Source organism: Oncorhynchus mykiss, chromosome 1, assembly GCF_057628025.1.
Source record: "Oncorhynchus mykiss isolate SJ-2025 chromosome 1, ASM5762802v1, whole genome shotgun sequence".
NCBI classification, from domain to species: domain Eukaryota; kingdom Metazoa; phylum Chordata; class Actinopteri; order Salmoniformes; family Salmonidae; genus Oncorhynchus; species Oncorhynchus mykiss.
In genome coordinates this window covers 13,888,738-13,912,830 of record NC_143022.1, presented here as the reverse complement: position 1 = coordinate 13,912,830, position 24,093 = coordinate 13,888,738, and the positions used below count along the sequence as shown (strand labels likewise).

Here is a 24,093-nt window from a genome sequence, read left to right as displayed (position 1 = left end):
CCTCGCGCCAAGTCAAATATCAAATCCAGACTGGCTATTCAATCCATCCTGAATTCCATGGCAACGGATGGACAGAGGGATGAATAGAATGATAGATGGTTGGATTGGTTGTCCTGATCCTCTCTTTCTCCTGGTCCTAATAAGAGGGCTGCCTGTGGTTGTGAAGCTGGCCTCTAAGCCTGCTATTTCCTTTAAGTCTCTGTGGTTGAGATGTCACTGGTAATTAACTGATGCACTGCATTATTAAAGACTGTTGTGCTTGTTGGCCAGTTTACACAAATGGCTATTTTTTATACCATGTTCCTTATGTTACTGAAGTCAGCTCCTTCTGGCAGATCTACAGCGTCAATGTCCCGGTAGAGGGTTGACGTTACAGTACATTACAGTCACTGTTCCTAGGCCGTCATTGAAAATAAGAATTTGTTCTTAACTGACTTGACTAGTTAAATAAAGGTAAAATAAAAATAAAAATGTAGCATATGCCCTAACACAATGTGAGAGACTGACATTCAGTGTAGTTTAGTGTAGCTTAAGTGTAGGAATCTACAGCGTAATTAGGGATCAAACCCACAAATCTAAATGAGTTAGCACTGTGGGCTAATCAACTAATCATTCTGGTTAGAGGGATAAACATCTCACCTATCCCTTCACTCCAGTCACTGTCCAGACACAGCATATTGGCCTTGTCCTTCAGCATAAAATCAGGTATTCCGTATGACAAACCTTGATGTTAACATCCTGACGTTACCTCAGCTCTAAAGGTACATCTGACATTACCTCAGATCTAATGAAACATCTAACATTACCTCGGATCTAATGCAACATCTGACATTACCTCAGATCTAATGGTACATCTAACATTACCTCGGATCTAATGGTACATCTGACATCACCTCAAATGTAAAGGTACATCTGCAGAGGAAAGGGAACGACATGGTTTTTAGGATTCCTGCAATGCTCTGGCTTGGGTTGTACTACAGTCCACTATAACATTTTACGACAGTGTAACTCACTGTGCTGATGTATAGAACAGAGTAAAACTGATCTATTTGACAGACTACCTATCATTTTGATGTATATTACCTTGAGACCACTGCTAGCTACATAAACCCAGGGGTGGGATTAGAATTTAGACTTAGATTGGTAACTGACTAAAATCAGTGGGAATGCAGGAATTCAGCTCAGAAACATGTTCGACATGTCTAAATAATGATTGCACTTTGGGACCTCTGTTCCCACGCATTCTGCCCCAATTCCACCCCACATGATAGACTACAGTTTAATGTGTGTTCGCGTGCCCAGATACCATTGGCAGAGAGACAGGTTTTCACTTTTCACGTCTTGGCTTTACATTGGTATGCAAGATGTCCAAACAAACATTGAAATTCATGCATGACTCAAAGGAAAAGCAAATCATCTCTCTTTCTCTTTTCATTTTGTTCACTTTGTCTTCGTGACCACTTGTATTGTACAGTAACCCTGTCTCTCTGTTTGATTGACAGCTGAGGCCGTTCCCCCACCTGGAGCAGGACGTCCTGAGTGAGTGTCTGTCGGTGCAGCACTTGCAGGGCTCCGCCCCCTCCCAGCACCAGCACCTTAACTGCCCTACCCCCGCGCAGCAGCACCTGTTCAACGGGAAAGACAGCCGCTCCCTCGGACTGGGACAAGACATCTTCACAGGTGCACACCGGAGGTCACTCTATCCACTAACCCCTGGCCTCTAACCTTTAACCCCAGATCCTAATACTTCAGTTAGAATTTGCCTGTAGTGGAAGATTTAGGATCAGCTTACCCTTTCCAATTCTTAACCGTAATCATTAAGGAGGGAAATGAAACTGACCCTAGATCCGTGTGTAGGTGCAACTTCATCCTACTCTGACCTTTAACCCCATATATGACCAATCCATCAACACACTGATCTACAGTTGAAGTCGGAAGTTTACATACACCTTAGCCAAGTACATGTGAACTCAGTTTTTCACAATTCCTGACATTTAAACCTAGTAAGAATTCCCTGTCTTATTTCAGTTAGGATCACCACTTTATTTTAAGAATGTGAAATGTCAGAATAATAGTCGAGAGAATGATTTATTTCAGCTTTTATTTCTTTATCACATTCCCAGTGGGTCAGTTTACATACACTCAATTAGTACTTGGTAGGATTTCCTTTAAATTGTTTAACTTGGGTCAAACGTTTCGGGTAGCCTTCCACAAGCTTCCCACAATAAGTTGGGTGAATTTTGGCCCATTCCTCCTGACAGAGCTGGTGTAACTGAGTCAGGTTTGTAGGCCTCCTTGCTCGCACACTCTTTTTCAGTTCTGCCGACAAATTTTCTATAGGATTGAGGTCAGGGCTTTGTGATTGCCATTCCAATACCTTGACTTTGTTGTCCTTAAGCCATTTGCCACAACTTTGGAAGTATGCTTGGGGTCATTGTCCATTTGGAAGACCCATTTGCGACCAAACTTTAACTTCCTGACAGATGTCTTGAGATGTTGTTTCAATATGTCCACATAATTTTCCATGATGCCATCTATTTTGTGAAGTGCACCAGTCCCTCCTGCAGTAAAGCACCCCCACAACATGATGCTGCCACCCCCGTGCTTCACGGTTGAGATGGTGTTCTTTGGCTTGCAAGCCTCCCCCTTTTTCCTCCAAACATAACGATGGTCATTTTGGCCAAACAGTTCTATTTTTCTTTCATCAGACCAGTGGACATTTCTCTAAAAAGTATGATCTTTGTCCCCATGTGCAGTTGCAAACCGTAGTCTTGCTTTTTTATGGAGGTTTTGGAGCAGTTGCTTCTTCCTTGCTGAGCGGCCTTTCAGGTTACGTCGATATAGGACTCGTTTTACTGTGGATATAGATACTTTTGTACCTGTTTCCTCCAGCATCTTCACAAGGTCCTTTGCTTTTGTTCTGGGATTGATTTGCACTTTTTGCACCAAAGTACGTTCATCTCTAGGAGACAGAACGCGTATCCTTCCTGAGAGGTATGACGGCTGCGTGGTCCCATGGTGTTTATACTTGCGTAGTATTGTTTGTACAGATGAACGTGGTACCTTCAGGCTTTTGGAAATTGCTCCCAATGAGCTGATTTATTTTGATTTTACCATAATGTCAAGCAAAGAGGCACTGAGTTTGAAGGTTGGATACATCCACAGGTACACCTCCAATTGACTCAAATTATGTCAATTAGCCTATTAGAAGCTTTTAAAGCCATGACATAATTTTCTGGAATTTTCTAAGCTGTTTAAAGGTAAAGTCAACTTAGTGTAATTAAACTTCTGACCCACTGGAATTGTGAAACAGTGAATTATAAGTGAAATAATATGTAAACAATTGTTGAAAACATTACTTGTGTCATGCACAAAGTAGATGTCCTAACCGACTTGCCAAAACTATAGTTTGTTAACAAGAAATTTGCGAGTGGTTGAAAAACTAGTTTTATGTCTCCAACCTAAGTGTATGTAAACTTCCGACTTCAACTGTATCTTCCATACTACAGTAAACTTTGACATTTGAAATGATGGCAGACACTGTCCCAGCACTGATGTCCTGTTATGAAGACAATACTGGCCTGAGTGTGTAAAACTCAATCTCATGCTGAATTTGATACTGATACTAATTAATTAGACCTGATTCGGTTTAGAAACAAGTCCTCTGTGTTTTACAGGAAAATGTTAGCTCCACTTTCCCTCAGAGTATTTTCTATTTGAAAAGGACTGGGTGTAAATCAAAATGAGATGTACAATATTAATAAAGAACATCTGAAAAAAACAAACAATTGTGATTTGCAAATAAAACTGACCTTCAATTCACGTTCAAAAAGTGCTTACTTTTTTATTACATTTGGAAATCTCTGAGATCATATAGACTATAGTAGTAAGCCAGTGACTTGTGAAAGAGAGGTTCATGACCAGGAATAAATATAGCGGTACTATGGAGGAAAGGAGAGATGCCCTGCACTGTTCACAATTTATGGACACATCTGCCATTGTTTGCTCAGATAGTCCAATCCAGACGCCCCATCGTTCTCTCTTATTGTTACGGGAACACAATGCACACGTACTGGGGGGACTATAAAAGCTCAAGTTGTCTTTGATTATTGAATCGATTCTTTCAATCTTGGCTTCTTTCCTTCCCTCTGCCTTGAGTGGATGTGTTGCAAATGGTTTCTAGGCAAGAGCTGTTGTGTTGGTGTGGCTGTATTAGTTGATTAAGAGGCGTTCGAGTATGCTGTGTTTGTTGGGGTTGAAGAAGAAGTGATGAGTCTTCTCCTTCGAATGTGTTGCAGGATTGGCAATGTAGGGAGACTACGATGTTAACACTTCTAGAGCTGACAGTGAGTAACACTTTTAGAGCTGACAGTGAGTAACACTTCTAGAGCTGACAGTGAGTAACACTTCTAGAGCTGACAGTGAGTAACACTTCTAGAGCTGACAGTGAGTAACACTTCTAGAGCTGACAGTGCGTGAGTGTGTAGAGTCCTGTGAGTGTGCATCTCCTCCCTTAAGGCTGTCTCATCGTTGCCGGTGATCAGGCCTTCCACCGATGTGGCGTCAGAAAATTTGATAATGGTGTTGGACTCATGCGTGGCCATGTAGTCATGGGTGAATAGGGAGTGCAGGAGAGGACTAAGCACACATCCCTGTGGGGCCCCGTGTTGAGTGTCAGCATGACGTGTGTTGCCTACCCTCACCACCTAGGGTCGGCCTGTCAGGATGTCCAGGTTCAGTTGCATAGTTATGTGTTCAGTCCCAGGGTCCTAAGCTTGTTGATGAACTTGGACGGGACAATGGTGTTGAACGCTGAGCTGTAGTCAATGAACAGCATTCTCACATAGCTATTCCTCTTATCTAGGTGGTTGAGGGCACTGTGGAGTACAATTGAGATTGCGTCGTCTATGGATCTGTTGGGGCGGTATGCAAATTGGAGTGGGTCTAGGGTGTCTGGGATTGTGGAGTTAACGTGTGCCATAACCAGCCTCTCAAAGCACTTCATGATTACAGATGTGAGTGCTACAGGGCGGTAGTCATTGTGGCATGAAGCCATGGAATTCTTGGGAACAGGAATGATGGTGGTCAGCTTGAGACGTGGGGATTACAGACGGGGACAAGGAGAGGTTGAAATTACCGTGAATATGCCTGCCAGTTGATTTGCGTATGCTCTGAGAACGCGCCCTGGAATATTGTTCGGCCCTGCGGCCTTGCGAGTGTTGATCTGATTAAAGACCTTACTCACGTTGTCCTCGGAGATCGAGATCACTCAGTCCTCTGGTTCGGCGGGTGCCCTCAGGCACAGTACTGTGTTGTTATTGTCAAAGTGTGCATAAAATGCATGAGTTTGTCTGGAAGAGAGGCATCATTCGGTGTATCACAGCTGTGACTTCCTTTGTAATCTGTAATAGACTGTAGCCCCTTCCACATGCGGCTGGCGGTGGAGCCTGTGTAATATGATTCCACCTTATTCCTATATTGTCCTTTTTCTCATTTGATGACTCTACAGAGGTCATAGTGGGACTTTTTGTACTTGTTCCTGTTTTCAGATACAGCCTCAGGGTTGTCTGTAATAGCCCTGTGTGCTGTAGCCTTATCCTTTAGTTTAGAGCCAACCTCTGTGTTAATCCAGGGTCTTTGATTGGGGAGGCAGCGAACCTTCACTGTGAGGACAATGTTGCTGATGCATTTCCTTATGAAGCTAGTGACGGCTGTGGTTAGCTCGTCGATTTTATCGGCAGTGTCTCCAGAACATGTTCCAATAAACACTAGCAAAGCAGTCCTGTAGCATAATCTCTGATTCTGATGTCCATTTCTCAGCGAGAGCGAGTCACAGTTACTTCCTGTTTGAGCTTCTGCTTGTAGACAGGAAGCATGAGCATGGAGTCATGATCCGATTTGCCAAATGGCGGACGAGGGATGGCCTTGTATGCTTGTTTGTGAGTAAAGTAACAGTGGTCTAGGACTTTATCGCCCCTAGTGGCGAAGGAGACGTGTTGATGAATGTTGGGCATCACGTGTCTTAATGACGTTGAATTAAAATCTCTGTTAACAAGAAAGGCAGCCTTCGGGTGCACGTTTTTCTGCTTGTTTATAGCCTCATACAGTTTGTTAAATGCCAGCTTGTTATATTTCTTGTCCTGAGGTAGAATGTAGACAACAGTCATGATAACAGCTGAAAACTCCCTCGCGAGGTATGAAGGGTCGACATTTTACCATCAGGTATTCCAAGACCGGTGAACAATGGGTCGAGACTTCCACTGCGCTCGAGTCAGCACACTCTTTGTTGTTGATGAAGAGACAACACTCTCCCCCTCTCCATTTCCTTAATTTATTGATTTTGTATGAATCATTTCTTTACAACACATTCAACATATCACACTAACCTAAAAACAACAACAAACAAAAAACCACATGTAAATGCATGACACCATTGTTCTCTCTCCTATTTTGACTCATTCACATTTTAATACTTTCCTTTTCTTTGCACAATTTCATCCTAACAAACAATTGAAATACAAATGTTGCATGTATGGAAGGTCCTGCAACAGAATTTTAAGAACAATAAATAAATAGGTAATTAATATGATTATTTCTCATTATGTACATTATTTGTATAAATGTACACTACCGGTCAAACGTTTTAGAACACCTACTCATTCATTGTAGAATAATAGTGAAGACAACAAAACTATGAAATAACACATATGGTATCATGCAGTAACTTTTCAAGTTTCTTCAAGTGCAGTTGTAAACACCATCAAGCGCTATGATGAAACTGGCTCTCATGAGGACCGCCACAGTAAAAAGAAGACTCAGAGCTACCTCTGCTGCAGAGGATAAGTTCATTAGAGTTGACTGCACCTAAGATTGCAGCCCAAATAAATGCTTCACAGAGTTCAAGTAACAGACACATCTCAACATCAACTGCATGAATCAGGCCTTCATGGTTGAATTGCTGCAAAGAAACCATTACCAAAGGACAACAATAAGAAGAAGAGACTTGCTTGGGCCAAGAAACATGAGCAATTAGAGCAACATTAGCAACATTAGACCAGTGGAAATGTGTCCTTTGGTCTGGAGTCTAAATTTAAGATTTTTGGTTCCAACCGCCGTGTCTTTGTGAGACGCGGTGTACGTGAACGGATGATCTCCACATGTGTATTTCCCACCGTAAAGGTTGTGTAGGGGAGCTTTGCTGGTGACACTGTCTGTGATTTATTTGAATTCAAAGGCACACTTAACCAGCATGGCTACAACAGGATTCTGCAGCGATATGCCATCTCATCTGGTTTGCGCTTAGTGGGACTATCATTTGTTTTTCAACAGGACAATGACACAACACACCTCCAGGCTGTGTAAGGGATATTTTACCAAGGAGAGTGATGGAGTGCTGCATCAGGTGACCTGGCCTCCACAATCACCAGACCTCAACCCAATTGAGATGGTTTGGGATGAGTCGGACCGCAGAGTGGAGGAAAAGCAGCCAACAAGTGCTCAGCATATGTGGGAACTCCTTCAAGACTGTTGGAAAAGCATTCCAGGTGACTACTTCATGATGCCAAAAGTGTGCAAAGCTGTCATCAAGGCAAAGGGTAGCTACTTTGAAAAATATAAAATATATTTAGATTTGTTTAACACTTTTTTGTTACTACATGATTCCATATGTGTTATTTCATAGTTTTGATGTCTTCACTGTTATTCTACAATGTAGAAAATAGTAACAAAGAAAAACTCTTGAATGAGTAGGTGTGTCCAAACTTTTGACTGGTAGTGTACAGGTGTGGCCAAAAGTTTTGAGAATGACACAAATATAATTTTCACAAAGTTTTCTGCTTCAGTGTCTTAAGATAATTTTGTCAGATGTTACTATGGAATACTGAAGTATAATTACAAGCATTTCATAAGTGTCAAAGGTTTTTATTGACAATTACATGAAGTTGATGCAAAGAGTCAATATTTGCAGTGTTGACCCTTCTTTTTCAAGACCTCTGCAATCCGCCCTGGCATGCTGTCAATTAACTTCTGGGCCACATCCTGACTGATGGCAGCCCATTCTTGCATAATCAATGCTTGGAGTTTGTCAGAATTTTTGGGGTTTTGTTTGTCCACCCTCCTCTTGAGGATTGACCTCAAGTTCTCAATTGGATTAAGGTCTGGGGAGTTTCCTGGCCATGGACCCAAAATATCTATGTTTTGTTCCCCGAGTCACTTAGTAATCACTTTTGTCTTATAGCAAGGTGCTCCATCATGCTGGAAAAGGCATTGTTCCTCACCAAACTGTTGGGATGGTTGGGAGAACTTGCGCTCGGAGGATGTGTTGGTACCATTCTTTATTCATGGCTGTGTTCTTAGGCAAAATTGTGAGTGAGCCCACTCCAGGCCATCCTCCAAAAGTCTTTGCCTCACTGTGTGTGCAGATAAACTCACACCTGCCTGCTGCCATTCCTGAGCAAGCTCTGTACTGGTGGTGCCCCGATCCTGCAGCTGAATCAACTTTAGGAGATGGTCCTGGCGCTTGCTCGACTTTCTTGGGCACCCTGAAGCCTTCTTCACAACAATTGAACAGCTCTCCTTGAAGTTCTTGATGATCCGATAAATGGTTGATTTAGGTGCAATCTTACTGGCAGCAATATCCTTGCCTGTGAAGCCCTTTTTGTGTAAAGCAATGATGACGACATGTGTTACCTTGGGGATAACCATGGTTGACAGAGGAAGAACAATGATTCCAAGCACCACCCTGATTTTGAAGCTTCCACTCTGTTATTCGAACTCAATCAGCATGACAGAGTGATCTCCAGCCTTGTCCTCGTCAACACTCACACCTGTGTTAACAAGAGAATCACTGTCAGCTGGTCCTTTTGTGGCAGGGCTGAAATGCAGTGGAAATGTTTTTGGGGGATTCAGTTCACTTGCATGGCAAAGAGGGCCTTTGCAATGAATTGCAATTCATCTGATCACTCTTCATAACATTCTGGAGTATATGCAAATTGCCATCATACAAACTGAGGCAGCAGACTTTGTGAAAATTAATACTTGTGTCATTCTCAAAACTTTTGGCCACGACTGTATATACTAGGCTGTGTCAGAGCACAAAAAATTGTCAAAGACTCCAGTTACCCAAGTCATAGACTGTTCTCTGCTACCACACGGCAAGCGGTACCGGAGCGCCAAGTCTAGGTCCAAAAGGCTCCTTAACAGCTTCTACTCCCAAGCCGTAAGAAAACTGCTGAACAATTAATCAAATGGCCACCCGGACTACCCACTGTATATAGGCTCAATATTGTTATTTTATAGCGTTAGTTTATTTTGTATTTTTATGTAATATATTTTTTATATTATTATTTATAAATGTTTTACTTTAGTTTATTTAGTAGATATTTTCTTAACTCTGTTTTCTTAAAACACCATTGTTGGTTAAGGACTTGTGAGAAAGCATTTCACAATAAGGTTTCACAATACACCTGCTGTTTTCGGCACGTGGCAAATACGATTTGATTTGAACATCAGATCGGCAGTTGTTTACCCCAATTCCGGCTTCAACTTTGACTTAAACTCAACTGCCCTGGGTTCTTTCTGTAATTCCAACCCAATTTTTGGGTTATCCAAGAGGAAACCATGGTGTTACAGAGGCAGGAGGGGGCTAGAAGCTATTGTGAATTCCATGAAAGTAGACGATGTGAGATGGTCCTCCCGCTTTTTAACATTCAGAATGTTAACAATATACATGACAATGGCTCCAACTACAAACTAAGCCTCTTAATGTACCGAAATCCTTCTTTAAGAAGATCAATGAAATGAATAACACCCCTCTTACTTAGCAATTTAAGAAAAAATGTCCCACCACTTCCTACTTAGACTGATAGCATAAGGAATACTACCTGAATATCTGAAAGACCATCCAAAAATATCTGCTTCTTGGAATGATCTTAAAATTGTTGGAAATAAATTAGAAATCTCCTTATGCACCTCCGTTCAAACAAATATCTGGAGTAATTCACACATATTAATTAATCACAGACTGGTATTGTGGAGATATTGGCTACAGATGGGAGTTTGGACCGTGTCCGATTTGTATAAAGATGGTCAAATTATGGGTCTGAATGAACTAAAGGATATGACCAGCTTTACCAACCATTTTAAAATAATTCAGATTGTACAGGCAGTCAAGTCAGTAGATAGAACAATTACATTTTAACATGATTTGAACAAAGTGGAAAGTTTCATAAAGTATGTCCGTTCCCAAAAACACCTGGCTTCTAGAGTGTATAAATTCTTAAACTAGAAAACAAGGGAGTAAAGATTTGAAGATGAAAATACAATAAATTGAATGGAAAAATAGGTGGGAAAACGTGCTGAGTGCCTAAAACACAAATGTTTCATATAAAATACGGAAGTTTACATACACCTTAGCCAAATACATTTAAACTCAGTTTTTCACAATTCCTGACATTTAATCCTAGTAAAAATTCCCTGTCTTAGGTCAGTTAGGATCACCACTTTATTTTAAGAATGTGAAATGTCAGAATAAGAGTTAGAGAGAATTATTTATTTCAGCTTTTATTTCTTTCATCACATTCCCAGTGGGTTCAGAAGTTTACATACACTCAATTAGTATTTGGTAGCATTATCTTTAAATGGTTTAACTTGGGTCAAATGTTTTGGGTAGCCTTCCACAAACTTCCCACAATAAGTTGGGTGAATTTTGGCCCATTCCTCCTGACAGAGCTGGTGTAACTGAGTCAGGTTTGTAGGCCTCATTGCTCGCACACCCTTTTTCAGTTCTGCCCACAAATGTTCTATAGGATTGAGGTCAGGACTTTGTGATGGCCACACCAATACCTTGACATTGTTGTCCTTAAGCCATTTTGCCATAACTTTGGAAATATTCTTGGGGTCATTGTCCATTTGGAAGACCCATTTCTGACCAAGCTTTAAGTTCCTGACTGATGTCTTGAGATGTTGCTTCAATATATCCACATCATTTTCCACCCTCATGATGCCATCTATTTTGTGAAGTGCACCAGTCCCTCCTGCAGCAAAGCACCACCACAACATGATGCTGCCACCCCCGTGCTTCACGGTTGGGATGGTGTTCTTTGGCTTGCAAGCCTCCCCCTTTTTCCTCCAAACATAACGATGGTCATTATGGCCAAACAGTTCAATTTTTGTTTCATCAGACCAGAGGACATTTCTCCAAAAAGTATGATCCATGTGCAGTTGCAAACCGTAGTCTGGCTGTTTTATGGTGGATTTAGAGCAGTGGCTTCTTCCTTGCTGAGCGGACTTTCAGGTTATTTCGATATAGAATTTGTTTTACTGTGGCTATAGATACTTTTGCACCTGTTTCCTCCAGCATCTTCACAGGGTCCTTTGCTGTTGTTCCGGGATTGATTTGCACTTTTCGCACCAAAGTACGTTCATCTTTAGGAGACAGAACGTGTCTCCTTCCTGAGTGATATGACGGCTGTGTTGTCCCATGGTGTTTATACTTGCATACTATTGTTTGTACAAAAGCCTGAAGGTATCAGGCTTTTGGAAATTGCTCCCAAGGATGAACCAGACTTGTGGAGATCTAAAAAAAAGTTGGAGGTCTTGGCCGATTTATTTGGATTTTTTTACCTTTATTTAACCAGGCAAGTCAGCTAAGAACAAATTTGTATTTTCAATGACGGCCTAGGAACAGTGGGTGAACTGCATGATCAGGGGCAGAACAACAGATTTGTACCTTGTCAGCTCAGGGGTTTGAACTTGCAACCTTCTGGTTACTAGTCCAACACTCTAACCATTAGGCTACCCCAGGGTAGTTTGAAGGTAGGCTATGAAATACATCCTCAGGTGCACCTCTAATTGACTCAAATTATGTCAATTAGACTATCAGAAGCTTCTAAAGTCATGACATACTTTTCTGGAATTTTCCAAGCTGTATAAAGGCACAGTCAACTAAGTGTAGGTAAACTTCTGACCCACTGGAATTGTGATACAGTGATATTGTGATATAAGTGAAATAATCTGTCTGTAAACAATTGTTGGAAAAATGACCGACTTGCCAAAACTATAGTTTGTTAACAAGACATTTGTGGAGTGGTTGAAAAATGAGTTTTAATGACTGCAACCTAAGTGTATGTAAACTTTCGACTTCAACTGTATATTTAATAGAACTTACTGGACTCCATCTAAAATGTAAAAGGCAAAAATGACAACCGATAGCAAATGTTGAAGATGTACAGTGCTTTCGGAAAGTATTCAGACCCCTTTACTTTTTTTCACATTTTGTTACGTTACAGCCTTATTCTAAAATTGTTTTTTTCCCTCATCAATCTACACACAATAACCCATAATGACAAAGCAAAACAGGTTTTTAGAATATTTGCCAATGTATTAAAAAAAACTGTGGCCTAGAGTTTTGTACACTATGGTTGCACATGTGACATTCTTGTAGAAATTAGGTAAAACGGATTTAAGTTTGCCTGCATTAAAGTTCTTGGCCACTAGGAGCGCTGCTTCTGTATGAGAGTTTTCTTGTTTGCTTGAGTGTAGTATTAGTGCCAGCATCAGTTTTATGTGGTAAATAGACGGCTACAAAAAATATAGATGAAAACTCTCTTGGTAGATAGTGAAGATATCATGATAGATATCATGAAGTGGCAGGGCGGAAGGGTAGCCTAGTGGTTAGAGCGTTGAACTAGTAACTGGAAGGTTGCAAGTTCAAACCCCCGAGCAAGGGTACAAATCTGTTGCTCTGCCCCTGAACAAGGCAGTTAACCCACTGTTCCTAGGCTGTCATTGAAAATAAGAATTTGTTCTTAACTGACTTGCCTAGTTAAATAAAGGTAAAAAAAAAAGTACTCTACCTCTGGTCGAGCAATACCTGGAGACTACCTTAATATTAGACATCACGCATCAGCTGTTATTGACAAATAGACCCCTCGTCTTACCCAACATAGCTGTTCTGTCCTGACGATGCACAAAAAACCCAGCCAATTGTATATTATACATATTTCAGCCATTTCTTAGTGAAACATAAGGTATTACAGTTTTTAATGTCCCTTTGGTAGGAAAGTCTCGAACGGAGCTCATCCAGTTTATTATCCAGTGAATGCAAGTTGGCTAATAGAACGGCGGATTCAAAAGTTCTCGTCGATTATAAGTTTGTTTGATAGGCCCAATCTTACTCAGGAAAATGTTTTTCTTCCTTTTAGGTCCTGAATTATTGTTTTTCCGGATACACTGCTAGTGCACATAACTTCAACTGCTTCAAGTCCATAGGTCCATGTCATTATGACAGGCTACAAGTCTGGCTATGCCACCAAGTGTCATCTACAAACACCATAACCCTTCAGAACCTTCATAGAACCCCCTACAAATTCACAGAGAATCCTGACAGAACTCACACAGAACACTTTCAGAATCATCAGAATCATCACAGATCCTTGTTAGAACTGTCACACTCACAATCAAACATTTCTCAGTTCCGTCACAGAACCCTCTCAGAACCCACATAAAAAAAAACATATAGAATCCTCACAGAACGCTCCCGGAACCGTCCCCAAACGCTAAGGGAACCCCTGCGCCGCTGAGCCGAGCGATGAAATTGAAGAAATCACAGCCATTATTTGTAGAATGTTTTCTGGTCTGGTAGCAGATGTTGGGGCTGAAGGGGAAACCGTTTAAGGTCTGTGATTGATGATTTGGGGGTAATGAATCAAGCTTGTAACCATTTCAAAGAGCTGTCACACAGGCCATTCTTCCACTTGAGCACAGCTGGGGGAACAGTACTGCAGAAACCAGGAGCAGTCCTCTCCTCACCGCCTCACTTCCCCTGGACACTGGGAAAGACATTACAGACAGGACAGCGAGGAGAGATTTACAGTACAGGAGGAGCAGTGGGGAGCAGAGGGGGCTGCTGACTGGAGTCTCTTGCCCCTCTTAGGCAACCTGAGAGCCCCAGGATGGAACTCAGCTGACCCCTGGGCAGAGCTGAGCTGAGCTCTTTCAAGTGGAGCTCTCAGCAGAGCATTCAGCTGTCATTGGGATTTTTCATGAGCTTCTCTCTCACTGTTACAATGGTGATGTGAATCACCGTCCAACAGGACTGTTTTCTGATGCTCAGAAGGCAACGTCAGACACATTTAGACTTCTACAAGTACTAATGGGCTGGCACACACACACGCGCGCACACACACACATGCGCACTCACAAATCACAAGCCACAGAGCCTGCTCTCTCACCTCCACTCAATTCTTATAAAATCTTCTCATGAAGTCTCAATACTATTCTTTGTAAGAAATAGCATTGTATTCAATAACGAAACATTTCAAGTGGAACTGACAGTTTTAATTGCTTTGCAGTTATGAAACAGACTATCATAAGAACAGTCATGAATATCAAATTCCCAGTTTATGCTTCAAAACCAACTTTATAAGAGGTTTTAAAAATAAAATCTATTTAACTCAAAATTCCATGACATACACTAAGATATTGTTGGCAGAATAGATGGATGCAGTTCAAAGCATGATTAATATAATTCACCAATATATTTCTTTGTAGTCCCAAAAATATTGCTATCAGGTTGTAAATCACAGCTGGCCTGGTACATTGTTTGCTGCCTCCACCCATTCAAGATGCACTGGTTCAGTTTCAATGACTCAATATTTTGAACAAACGGACAAATGTAACTAAGGCTGGGAACGTCAATACAATCAAACTAGCAAGAGCAATGATCAAAAGTCAGTCGTAACGTAGCTAATAGGGCTGGCACACACACAAGCAAGTATAAATGAGTCAATGGTTGATTCATCTACTTTATGAAGTTACAGCCTGATGCTCTCGGATTGGTGAATTGAACTTCAATTACGCTGCTTTCTTATGTCAGGTTTACAGCGCGCAGCGGAGGAAAAGTGTACGGACATATGCCACAAGCTTCGGCTTTTAAGCTTCACAATGAATAACCAAAAAACTAAACCTGCAACAAAATGCCATGCAAAGGAGAAACATATAGGCAGGCCTATTACAGCAACATTTGAGTAGTAGGCTAGCTATTCAACTACAATACATTTTGAGTGCGCCATACAACAATGCTGTATTCAACCGCACCAATGATACATGCAGAGGGTGGTGCGGTCTGCCCAACGCGTCACCGGGGGCAAACTACCTGCCCTCCAGGACACCTACACCACCCGATGTCACAGGAAGGCCATAAAGATCATCAAGGACAACAACCACCCGAGCCACTGCCTGTTTACCCCGCTATCATCCAGAAGGCGAGGTCAGTACAGGTGCATCAAAGCTGGGACCGAGAGACTGAAAAACAGCTTCTATCTCAAGGCCAGACTTAAATATTCTTCGATCTAATATGTATATATTTCTTAATTCCATTATTTTACTTTTAGATGTGTATTGTTGTGAATTGTTAGATACTACTGCACTGTTGGAGCTAGGAACACAAACATTTCGCATAGCATCTGCTAAACATGAGTATGTGACCAATACAATGTGATAAGTGGACATTATAAAGGGCCATATTTTTTTCTAATAAAACAGTGGCCAGTTTGAGTTGCAGTTGCACGTTTTTTGTAAACACAAATATATTATATCTATTTTGTTCAATATGCCTTGTGCGCTGATTGAGTTTGACAGCCCTAGGATAGCGTACCAATTTATGTAGCTAGCTATTTTTTTTAGCAAGCTAAAAACGCGGAGCCTAACGTTAGCTAGCTGCTGGGAGGATGCCATGTCATTGAAGGAATGAGCGTGTGACCGACCTTTCGCCTCATACAGTGCATTCGGAAAGTATTCAGACCCCTGACTTTTTCCACATTTTGCTACGTTACAGCCTTATTCTAAAATTGATTAAATAAAACATTTTCTTCGTCAATCTACACACAATACCCCATAATGACAAAGTGAAAACAGGTTTTTAGAAATTCAGACGCTTCGCTATGAGACTCGAAATTATGTTCAGGTCCATCCTGTTTCCAATGATCATCCTTGAGATGTCCTACAACTTGATTGGAGTCCACCTGTGGTAAATTCAATTGATTGGACATGATTTTGAAAGGCACACACCAGTCTATATAAGGTCCCACAGTTGACAGTGCATGTCAGAGCATAAACCAAGCCATGAGGGCGAAGGAATTGTCCGTAGAGCACCGAGACAAGATTGTGTTGAGGCATAGATCAGGGGAAGGGTACCAAAAAAATGTCTGCAGCATTGAAGGTCCCCAACAACACAGTGGAAGAAGTTTGGAATCACCAAGCCTCTTCCTAGAGCTGGCCACCCGGCCAAACTGAGCAATCGGGAGAAGGCCTTGGTCAGGGAGGTGACCGAGAACCCGATGGTCACTCTGACAAAGTTCCTCTGGAAATGGGAGAACCTTCCAGAAGGACAACCATCTCTGCAGCACTCCACCAATCTGGCCTTTATTGTGGAGTGGCCAGACGGAAGGCCTCATCCTTTATAAAACCCTCTTAGCCCCCCCCCCCCTCCCCTCCCCATCGGAGGAACCTACTGCAGTCATCATCCTCCACATACAACACCAGTTATGCTAGTCACATTCTGTTAAGGGTCCCCAAAGCACACACACATCCCTGGGTCGCTCCTCTTTTCAGTTCGCTGCAGCTAGCGACTGGAACGAGCTGCAACAAACACTCAAACTGGACAGTTTTATCTCCATCTCTTCATTCCAAGACTCAATCATGGACACTTTCTGACAGTTGTGGCATAGTCATTTACAACAATAACAATGTCTACACTGTATTTCTGATCAATTTGATGTTATTTTAATGAACAAAAAATGTGCTTTTCTTTCAAAAACAAGGATATTGCTAAGTGACCCCACACTTTTCAACGGTAGTGTGTGTGTGTGTGTGTGTGTATATAGATATATATTTTTGTAATAAGTAATACAGCATTTGTTTTTTTGTGTTTTGGTTGTTTCTGTTTTGTTTTAGTTTCAGGTTCGTGGTGGAACCCTGTTCTTAGAGGGGGGGTGATGTCCCTCCCACTCTGTCTGCTGGGTTCTCCTGTTTGGTAGTTTGCTTGTTGCAGAGCTGGGGAGGATGTCAGCTGATGTGGTACACCTAGGCAGGCTTGACCTGCAGGCTATAAAGGGTGGCACATCAGCCAACACTCTCTTCCCTGACTGGCAGGCTGGCTTCCACCACCTTTTTGTTTTGTTTTCACCATACAACACCCTCTCCACTCATCCACACACTGCACATACTACTGATCTTACAGACGTCCACAGCTCATGTTACATTTTTGTATTTATTACTATTTAGTTTAATAAATGTATTCCTTTTTACATTTAAGTAATGTGTGGTCTCCCTTTGCTGTTATGAACTATAAGCCAGGTCATAACACTATAGAATGACTTATTATATGTCATTCCCAAACATCCTATGAATTTATGAAAACGTGAAAATGACCATATGTAAGTGCTCGCTTCTCAGAAATGGTAAAAAATCAAATAAAAAGTGTCACATTCTTCCTGGGGGTGTATATGAACAGATTTTAATAAGATTTAATGTTGCTAAAACGCTGTCAGTTCCACTCTAAAGGACAATCAAGGCCAACCCCGTTGGCAGCATAAATAATGTACTGTAAATCACAAACAGCACAAAACAGAACATTCTATTTTTCAAAACCGTCTCTGATTGGATGATCAGTTGTCAAAACAAAAGCTTGTTGCTATGAAAAGCCATTTAATTTGGAACATGGCTGAGCAAGGACCTAGAGTTGATTCGGCACATTTTGTGAATTAACTTTGTTTGTCTTTCAGGCCTGTACACTGGCTCCAGCACCCCCCATCACTGTGTTTCGATGGAGCTCCTTTCCCCAGGACCAGCCCCCACCACTGGCTCAGCCTCTGCCCCTGATCTGCCCCCCAGGCAGTCCCGCCTGGAACGGGACCTGAGCAGCCCGCATTCTCTGTCCCCTCTGTCCACCATGGAGAGCACACGCGATGGGTGAGTTCCCTACTATACATACACTACTGTTACATGTAATTCATTAGACACACACTCAGTTGGGTACCCTTGTTCAGTGGCATCAATTCAGCTAAACCTAGGGTATGCCATGTGGGTTGTGGGGGGGTTAGAAGTAGAAGATGATTTACTGCATTTCTACACAATTTAAAAACTCTAAAATGCTATTTGGAGAACAGCAAAAACAAACAAAACTGACCCCATCTATTAACTATCACCACAGTATTAAGTTTAACGGTAGGTCATAATAAATTGACTCATTTGCTTGTGGAAAGGCGCATACAATGCAACGTGAAATAGATGCATAATACACGCTATGAAGTCACTACAAGGCCAAGTTAAAGGGCCGACATCCATAGGGGTTTTTCCTGCTGTAGCAAACTGGCTCAAATGAATATCTTTCATCTGTATGACGTCGACCTAGCCTGGAGAAGGGAATTATTGACTCAAACTTTCCAGTGGTACTAATCAATGATAAAGACAGTAAATATGCACACACTCACTGCAGATATGTTGCTTATGTTTCATTTAAAGTTGACTGGAAGAAATGTGTTTATAAAAAAAATGGTACATTTTTCACTCTGATAATAACACTATGCCGTTCCGGCATGCATTGTTCAGAACTGTCTGTTTTGCTCACAGTGATTGAGTTATATTATTAGCCTAAATTATGACTATGCAATCTACTCATGACATTAAGAATAGTAGCCTATCTTACATTAGTCTGTAAATGTGATGATATGCATGCAATCCTTTATTATAAATGTGCAATTTTATGATGAATAAAAAGCTTTCCCAAACTTTAAACTCACCTGATAATTAATGGATGAGGTCAATTTTGTTTGTTTTTGCTGTTCTCTAAATAGCATTTTAGAGTATTTTAAAATTGTGTAGAAACTTCCCCCAAAATCACCCCCCCCCCCCCCCCCCCCCGATGCTGCACACACTGTATTCGGATCACAGGTCACATACTTATGGTAATACGATTGTCAAATGCATTGCACGCACACAGTGTCACGACTCTCGTGGGTTGAAGAAGGAGACCACGGTGCAGCGTGGAAGGCGTTCATGATATTTATTCAACTGAACACCGCAACAAAATAACAAAGTAGCGAAACAAAAGCGCACCGTTCTGTCAGGCAACTAAACAGAAAATAAGATCCCACAACATAGGTGGGAAAACAGACTACCTAAGTATGATTCCCAATCAGAGACAACAATAGACAGCTGCCTCTGATTGGGAACCACACTCGGCCAAATCCAAAGAAATAGAAAACATAGAATGCCCACCCCACATCACACCCTGACCTCACCAAATAGAGAAATAAAACAGCTCTCTAAGGTCAGGGCGTGACACACAGACACACACAGTTATACACTATCTTACCTTTACACATCATGATATTATTAGTATACCCATACATTCCTGTATCTTCAGGCTTATAATAATGTCCAAGTTTAGGCTGATGAAATAGTATCTCCCTCCAGAAGGGCTCTGGGTCGGTGGTCAGCTGAACTACCTCTGGGATGTGATCGTCATTACAGGACAGCTGTGTTGTCATCACTGTGGGACATCACAATGTCTTCATCGATAAGATCATGCTGATCCCAGCACAGTGTGGGGACACTTGGGAAATATAAATTATTGCTCTATTGTGTGTCAACCAAAATCAGTACAATCCCTATATTGGTGCAAAACCCAATCATTTTAGCAGTCTTAATCCAAACCCAAATGTCCCAAATGGCACCCTATTGCCTATGTAGGGCAATTATTTTGACCAGCGCCCTTAGGGAACCTCATAAGGCTCTGGTCAAACGTAGTGCACTACAGTATGTTGGGAATAGGGGTCAAAAGTAGTGCACTACAGTATGTAGGGAATAGGGTAGCATTTTGGAAGCGGCCATAGCGATGAACCTTCAGATTAAGCATGGAGGTCAGGATGAGGTCACAATGATGCAGCCAATAATATCCACTATTTCTGGCATTGTGTCCAATGATCCACAGGTCCAATTGAGTCCCCACTGGGGGTGACAGAGGACTCCCAATGACCTAACAGTTTGGCCCACGATTATACAAAGGTTTCAAAGATAAACTGTCAGAGCAGTGTGGTGCTGACTCCTCTTGTGTTTTCGTGTAGCTCATTAACAGCACTTAACCTTTCAGTTCTTTAAACATGTACTCCATGTTGATTTAGCCCTGTCCTTGCGAACTGTTACTACTTTTATTTGGCATGGCACACAACAGTGTGTCAACTAGTATTTATTAGAGGCAAAGTTCTAACCAGATTCTCTTTTTAGAAATACATGTTGGCTAGAAAATAGCAATATAGTGGTATAATACTACAATACCTATTGTCTTTTATTATGTAGAATGATAGGACACTACTAACCAGGTTCCCCAATGTTTAGTATAGAGATGCTATGCTAACAGAGCGCCAGCTACCGTCTGTTTGATTAAAGAGGCACTGAGTCCTGCTGCAGATTAACAAACACATTTCACACTCTGGTTACTCACTGTCACTCACTCACTGGGTTTACTTCAGTTCCTCTGATCAGGTCCAGTGTTTCCTCTCTCTCTCTCGCTCTCTCGCTCTCTTTCTCTTAGCATGTTTCCTATTAGTGTCTACGAGAACCAGCAGAGCACAGTAACAAAGCCAACATGTCGACAGGAGGTTTTGTATGTACTGTACAAAACAATGGGGTGAAAACCAGAGAGAGAGAAAATGAGAGCATTAAAACAGATTGGGAGGCAATGGGGATATAATGAAGCATTGCAAAAATGGTAACAAAATAATTGTTTTTCTTAGATTGGTGTGTGTGTGTGTGTGTACTTAAATCACACATTTACCTTGTTAATGTGTGCATTAACAAGGTAAAGTTTAAGAAACACTGATGATTACTTGTGAATTTGGCGTGAGACATGGTGGACAGGTCCGTTTCCAGCATAAACAGTGAGAAAAGCAGACATGGTAACCGTAGCAGATGTAAACGTGCTGGAGCTGCAATGGGTTGTCATGTTAGACCTGGTACTTTCTGGAAAGTGCTGTGTTTTTTCAAGCATTAACAGCAGGAATAGAGCTCTGTAGAATTACAATGTGGTTTCAGGACTTCTTGGTACGTAGTACTACTTACAATTACTGCTACTTGGATAGAGACAGAAAGTGAAAAGAGCGTGCTGAGGATATTTTAACACCAGTTACACTACAACAGAGACACACGCTCGCACGCACACACACCACTATGATGAGATATTGGATGTGAGACAGGGATCTGTTTTTCAGCAAGTTTGAAGAGGTCCATCTGAAATAGACCACTGTGAGTGTACAGTAAGTTTCCTTACAAATGAAAATAAAGGGCCAGCTGGTAAGACACAGGCCATAAGTGATCGCTCTGGTTCAGGTCTGTCCGTTTGTCCACCCAACACTCCTATCTGTACGTCTGTGATGCCATGACAGCGTTTCATTACAAGAATTACAGCAATTTGTGCATTTCATCAAATTGGAATATCTAACCATAGAAAATGTACAAATGTCTAACCTGAATATTTTTTTGCGAATGTCTAACCGAAGAAAATGTACAAATATCTAACCGAAGAAAATGTACTGCATTCGGTAACTGGACTACTTTATCAGCCCATCTAAGACAGAGAGACAGCTGTGCCAGGACCTACAACAAGCTGGGTATGAAACGTCTACTTACATTTGCCTGAAGGTGGAGCATTTGATTACATGTTTAAAGCCTTGAGTATACAGGCTACTGCCAAAGTCAATAGCAACGCCACACTTGTTTTTCCCAAACGATTTAGCAGGACATTAAACATTTTGACAAAATGATCTAACTAACCTGACTAGTGCTGCGGCAGCCTCTGACCTCATCGCTAAATGTGTTTACCCTGGCTCAAATGGGCCATTTAGAGTCATTTTACTTTGTAAATACCAGTGTCATTTTTCTGACGCTAATATTAAAATATGCCAGTTAAAATACTTGATCTGTGCATGCGCATGAAGGTCGGTGCAGGAGCTAGAAACACTTGGGGGGTCTCTCACAGACGTGCCCATTCTACAGTTGGTGAAGCCTTTAGCTGTAGCGATGATGGGTGGTAAGGGATGTCATTCAGTGCCTTCTATAATGGTATTTTTTCCTGTGTATTGACATTAGAGCCCCTCTGGAAATATTAGTTTGACCTGGTTTGGTACCTTGTGAAGCACAAGGAACTGTGATTGACACAATCTAATTGAATTAGAGTGGCTGCAGGGACATCATTAACAGATCATGTTCTGAGGGGAGACAGTCATCTGCAGCACAGTCAGCGATGAACTCAGTGCCATCAGTCCTCCCATCTTTCCATCAATTATCAGCCTTAAATCATCTGCACAGAGTATCAATCTCCGAAGTCAAACAAAAACATTCCATTATAGTCATTACTTCTACTGGCTGTGGTCAGAGCCAAATATAAGACTCTGGTCATGGTAGTAGTAGGCCTAGTCGTGGTTTTGTGGTCCAACTTGGTTATAAACACAAATTACTGCCTTGGCCTAAATGGTTTATTCAAAGAACAATTCAGACAATTCAATGTCTAAATTATCTTACAACAGATGGCATTTATGGAGTGTTTCAGTGTTTCCTACAGTGTTTTCCGCGGTTAGCTCAATAAAACTAACAGATAGCTTATATGGGCCCAGGAAAAGCTCCTTGACTGCTTAGGTTTGGGCCGTAGGGTTAGGTTAGCTCAGCGCTACCCATCTCTCACGCGTGGCTTGAGCACGCTAACCAGAACCAGGCGTGTTTCCACTATCCTGCGCCAAGCCACGCTTGCCAATCCATCAGAGGGGATTAACAGCGGCCCGCTGAAGGGGGATGGACAGGGGGAAGGTGGGTCTGATCCATTAACGGACGGGGGGAAGGGGAGTCTGATCCATGGTCACTAGTGGGACAGGAAGGGCAAGTGATGGAAGACGAACGAGGAGCAGAGTTGCTCTCCTCGTGGATCTTCATTCAGAGTAGCTCTCTTCATGGATCTTCATTCAGAGCAGCTCTCCTCGTGGATCTTCATTCAGAGCAGCTCTCCTTGTGGATCTTCATTCAGAGTAGCTCTCCTCATGGATCTTCATTCAGAGCAGCTCTCCTCGTGGATCTTCATTCAGAGCAGCTCTCCTCGTGGATCTTCATTCAGAGCAGCTCTCCTCGTGGATCTTCATTCAGAGTAGCTCTCCTCATGGATCTTCATTCAGAGTAGCTCTCCTCATGGATCTTCATTCAGAGCAGCTCTCCTCGTGGATCTTCATTCAGAGTAGCTCTCCTCATGGATCTTCATTCAGAGTAGCTCTTCTCATGGATCTTCATTCAGAGCAGCGAGCTGTCTTCATTTTTCTTTCCATCTTTCCATCCCCTCATAACTCCCAGGTGGCGCAGCAATTTAAGGCACTGCATCTCAGTGCTATAGGCGTCACTACAAACCCTGGTTCAATTCCAGGCTGTATCACAACCAGCCGTGATTGGGAGTCCCATAGAGCGGCGCACAATTGGCCCAGCGTCGTCCAGGTTAGAGTTTGGCCGGGGTATGCCGTCATTGTAAATAAGAATTTGTTCTTAAAACTTGCCTAGTTAAATAAAAAATAAAATAAAAATCCCTGAGGACAGAACCAAGCCTTAGAGGACAGATCCTAGAACAGTGAAGGATTGCATCACTGCCAATTGTATTTTTGGCATCTTATAGACTGTATATAACCAGACAGAGTATTCAGTTCTGATAACGTCCATGTCCCTCCATATACACCTGCATGTGTTGTAGGAATGTGAATACGTTTGGTTGGATTGTTTTGGCCCGAGGGTGATGTTACAGTGTCCAGGTTGGAATGTGAATATGTTTGGCTGGATTGTTTTGGCCCAAGGGTGATGTTACAGTGTCCAGGTTGGAATGTGAATACATTTGGTTGGATTGTTTTGGCCCGAGGGTGATGTTACAGTGTCCAGGTTGGAATGTGCATTCTTGATTCGTTTGGTCTGTCCTAAGAGTTCTGAAGCCAGGCTTATTGCAAGGCTCAATCTATGTCTGCTGAATCAAATCGTATTCCCGGAATCATGTTCACTTCAACGTATTGCATT

The 24,093-nt window shown here is 41.9% G+C and overlaps 1 protein-coding gene across 1 annotated transcript in view; it reads left to right on the top strand.

Moving 5' to 3' along the window:
• Positions 1 to 24,093, top strand: part of LOC110536036 (uncharacterized) — a 141,207-nt gene that overhangs the window by 103,632 nt on the left and 13,482 nt on the right. Inside the window, exons 7-8 of the mRNA XM_021621582.3 lie at positions 1,503 to 1,680; positions 17,784 to 17,970. Coding sequence (XP_021477257.3) covers positions 1,503 to 1,680; positions 17,784 to 17,970 — 365 coding nt within the window. The remainder of the gene's footprint in view (positions 1 to 1,502; positions 1,681 to 17,783; positions 17,971 to 24,093) is intronic.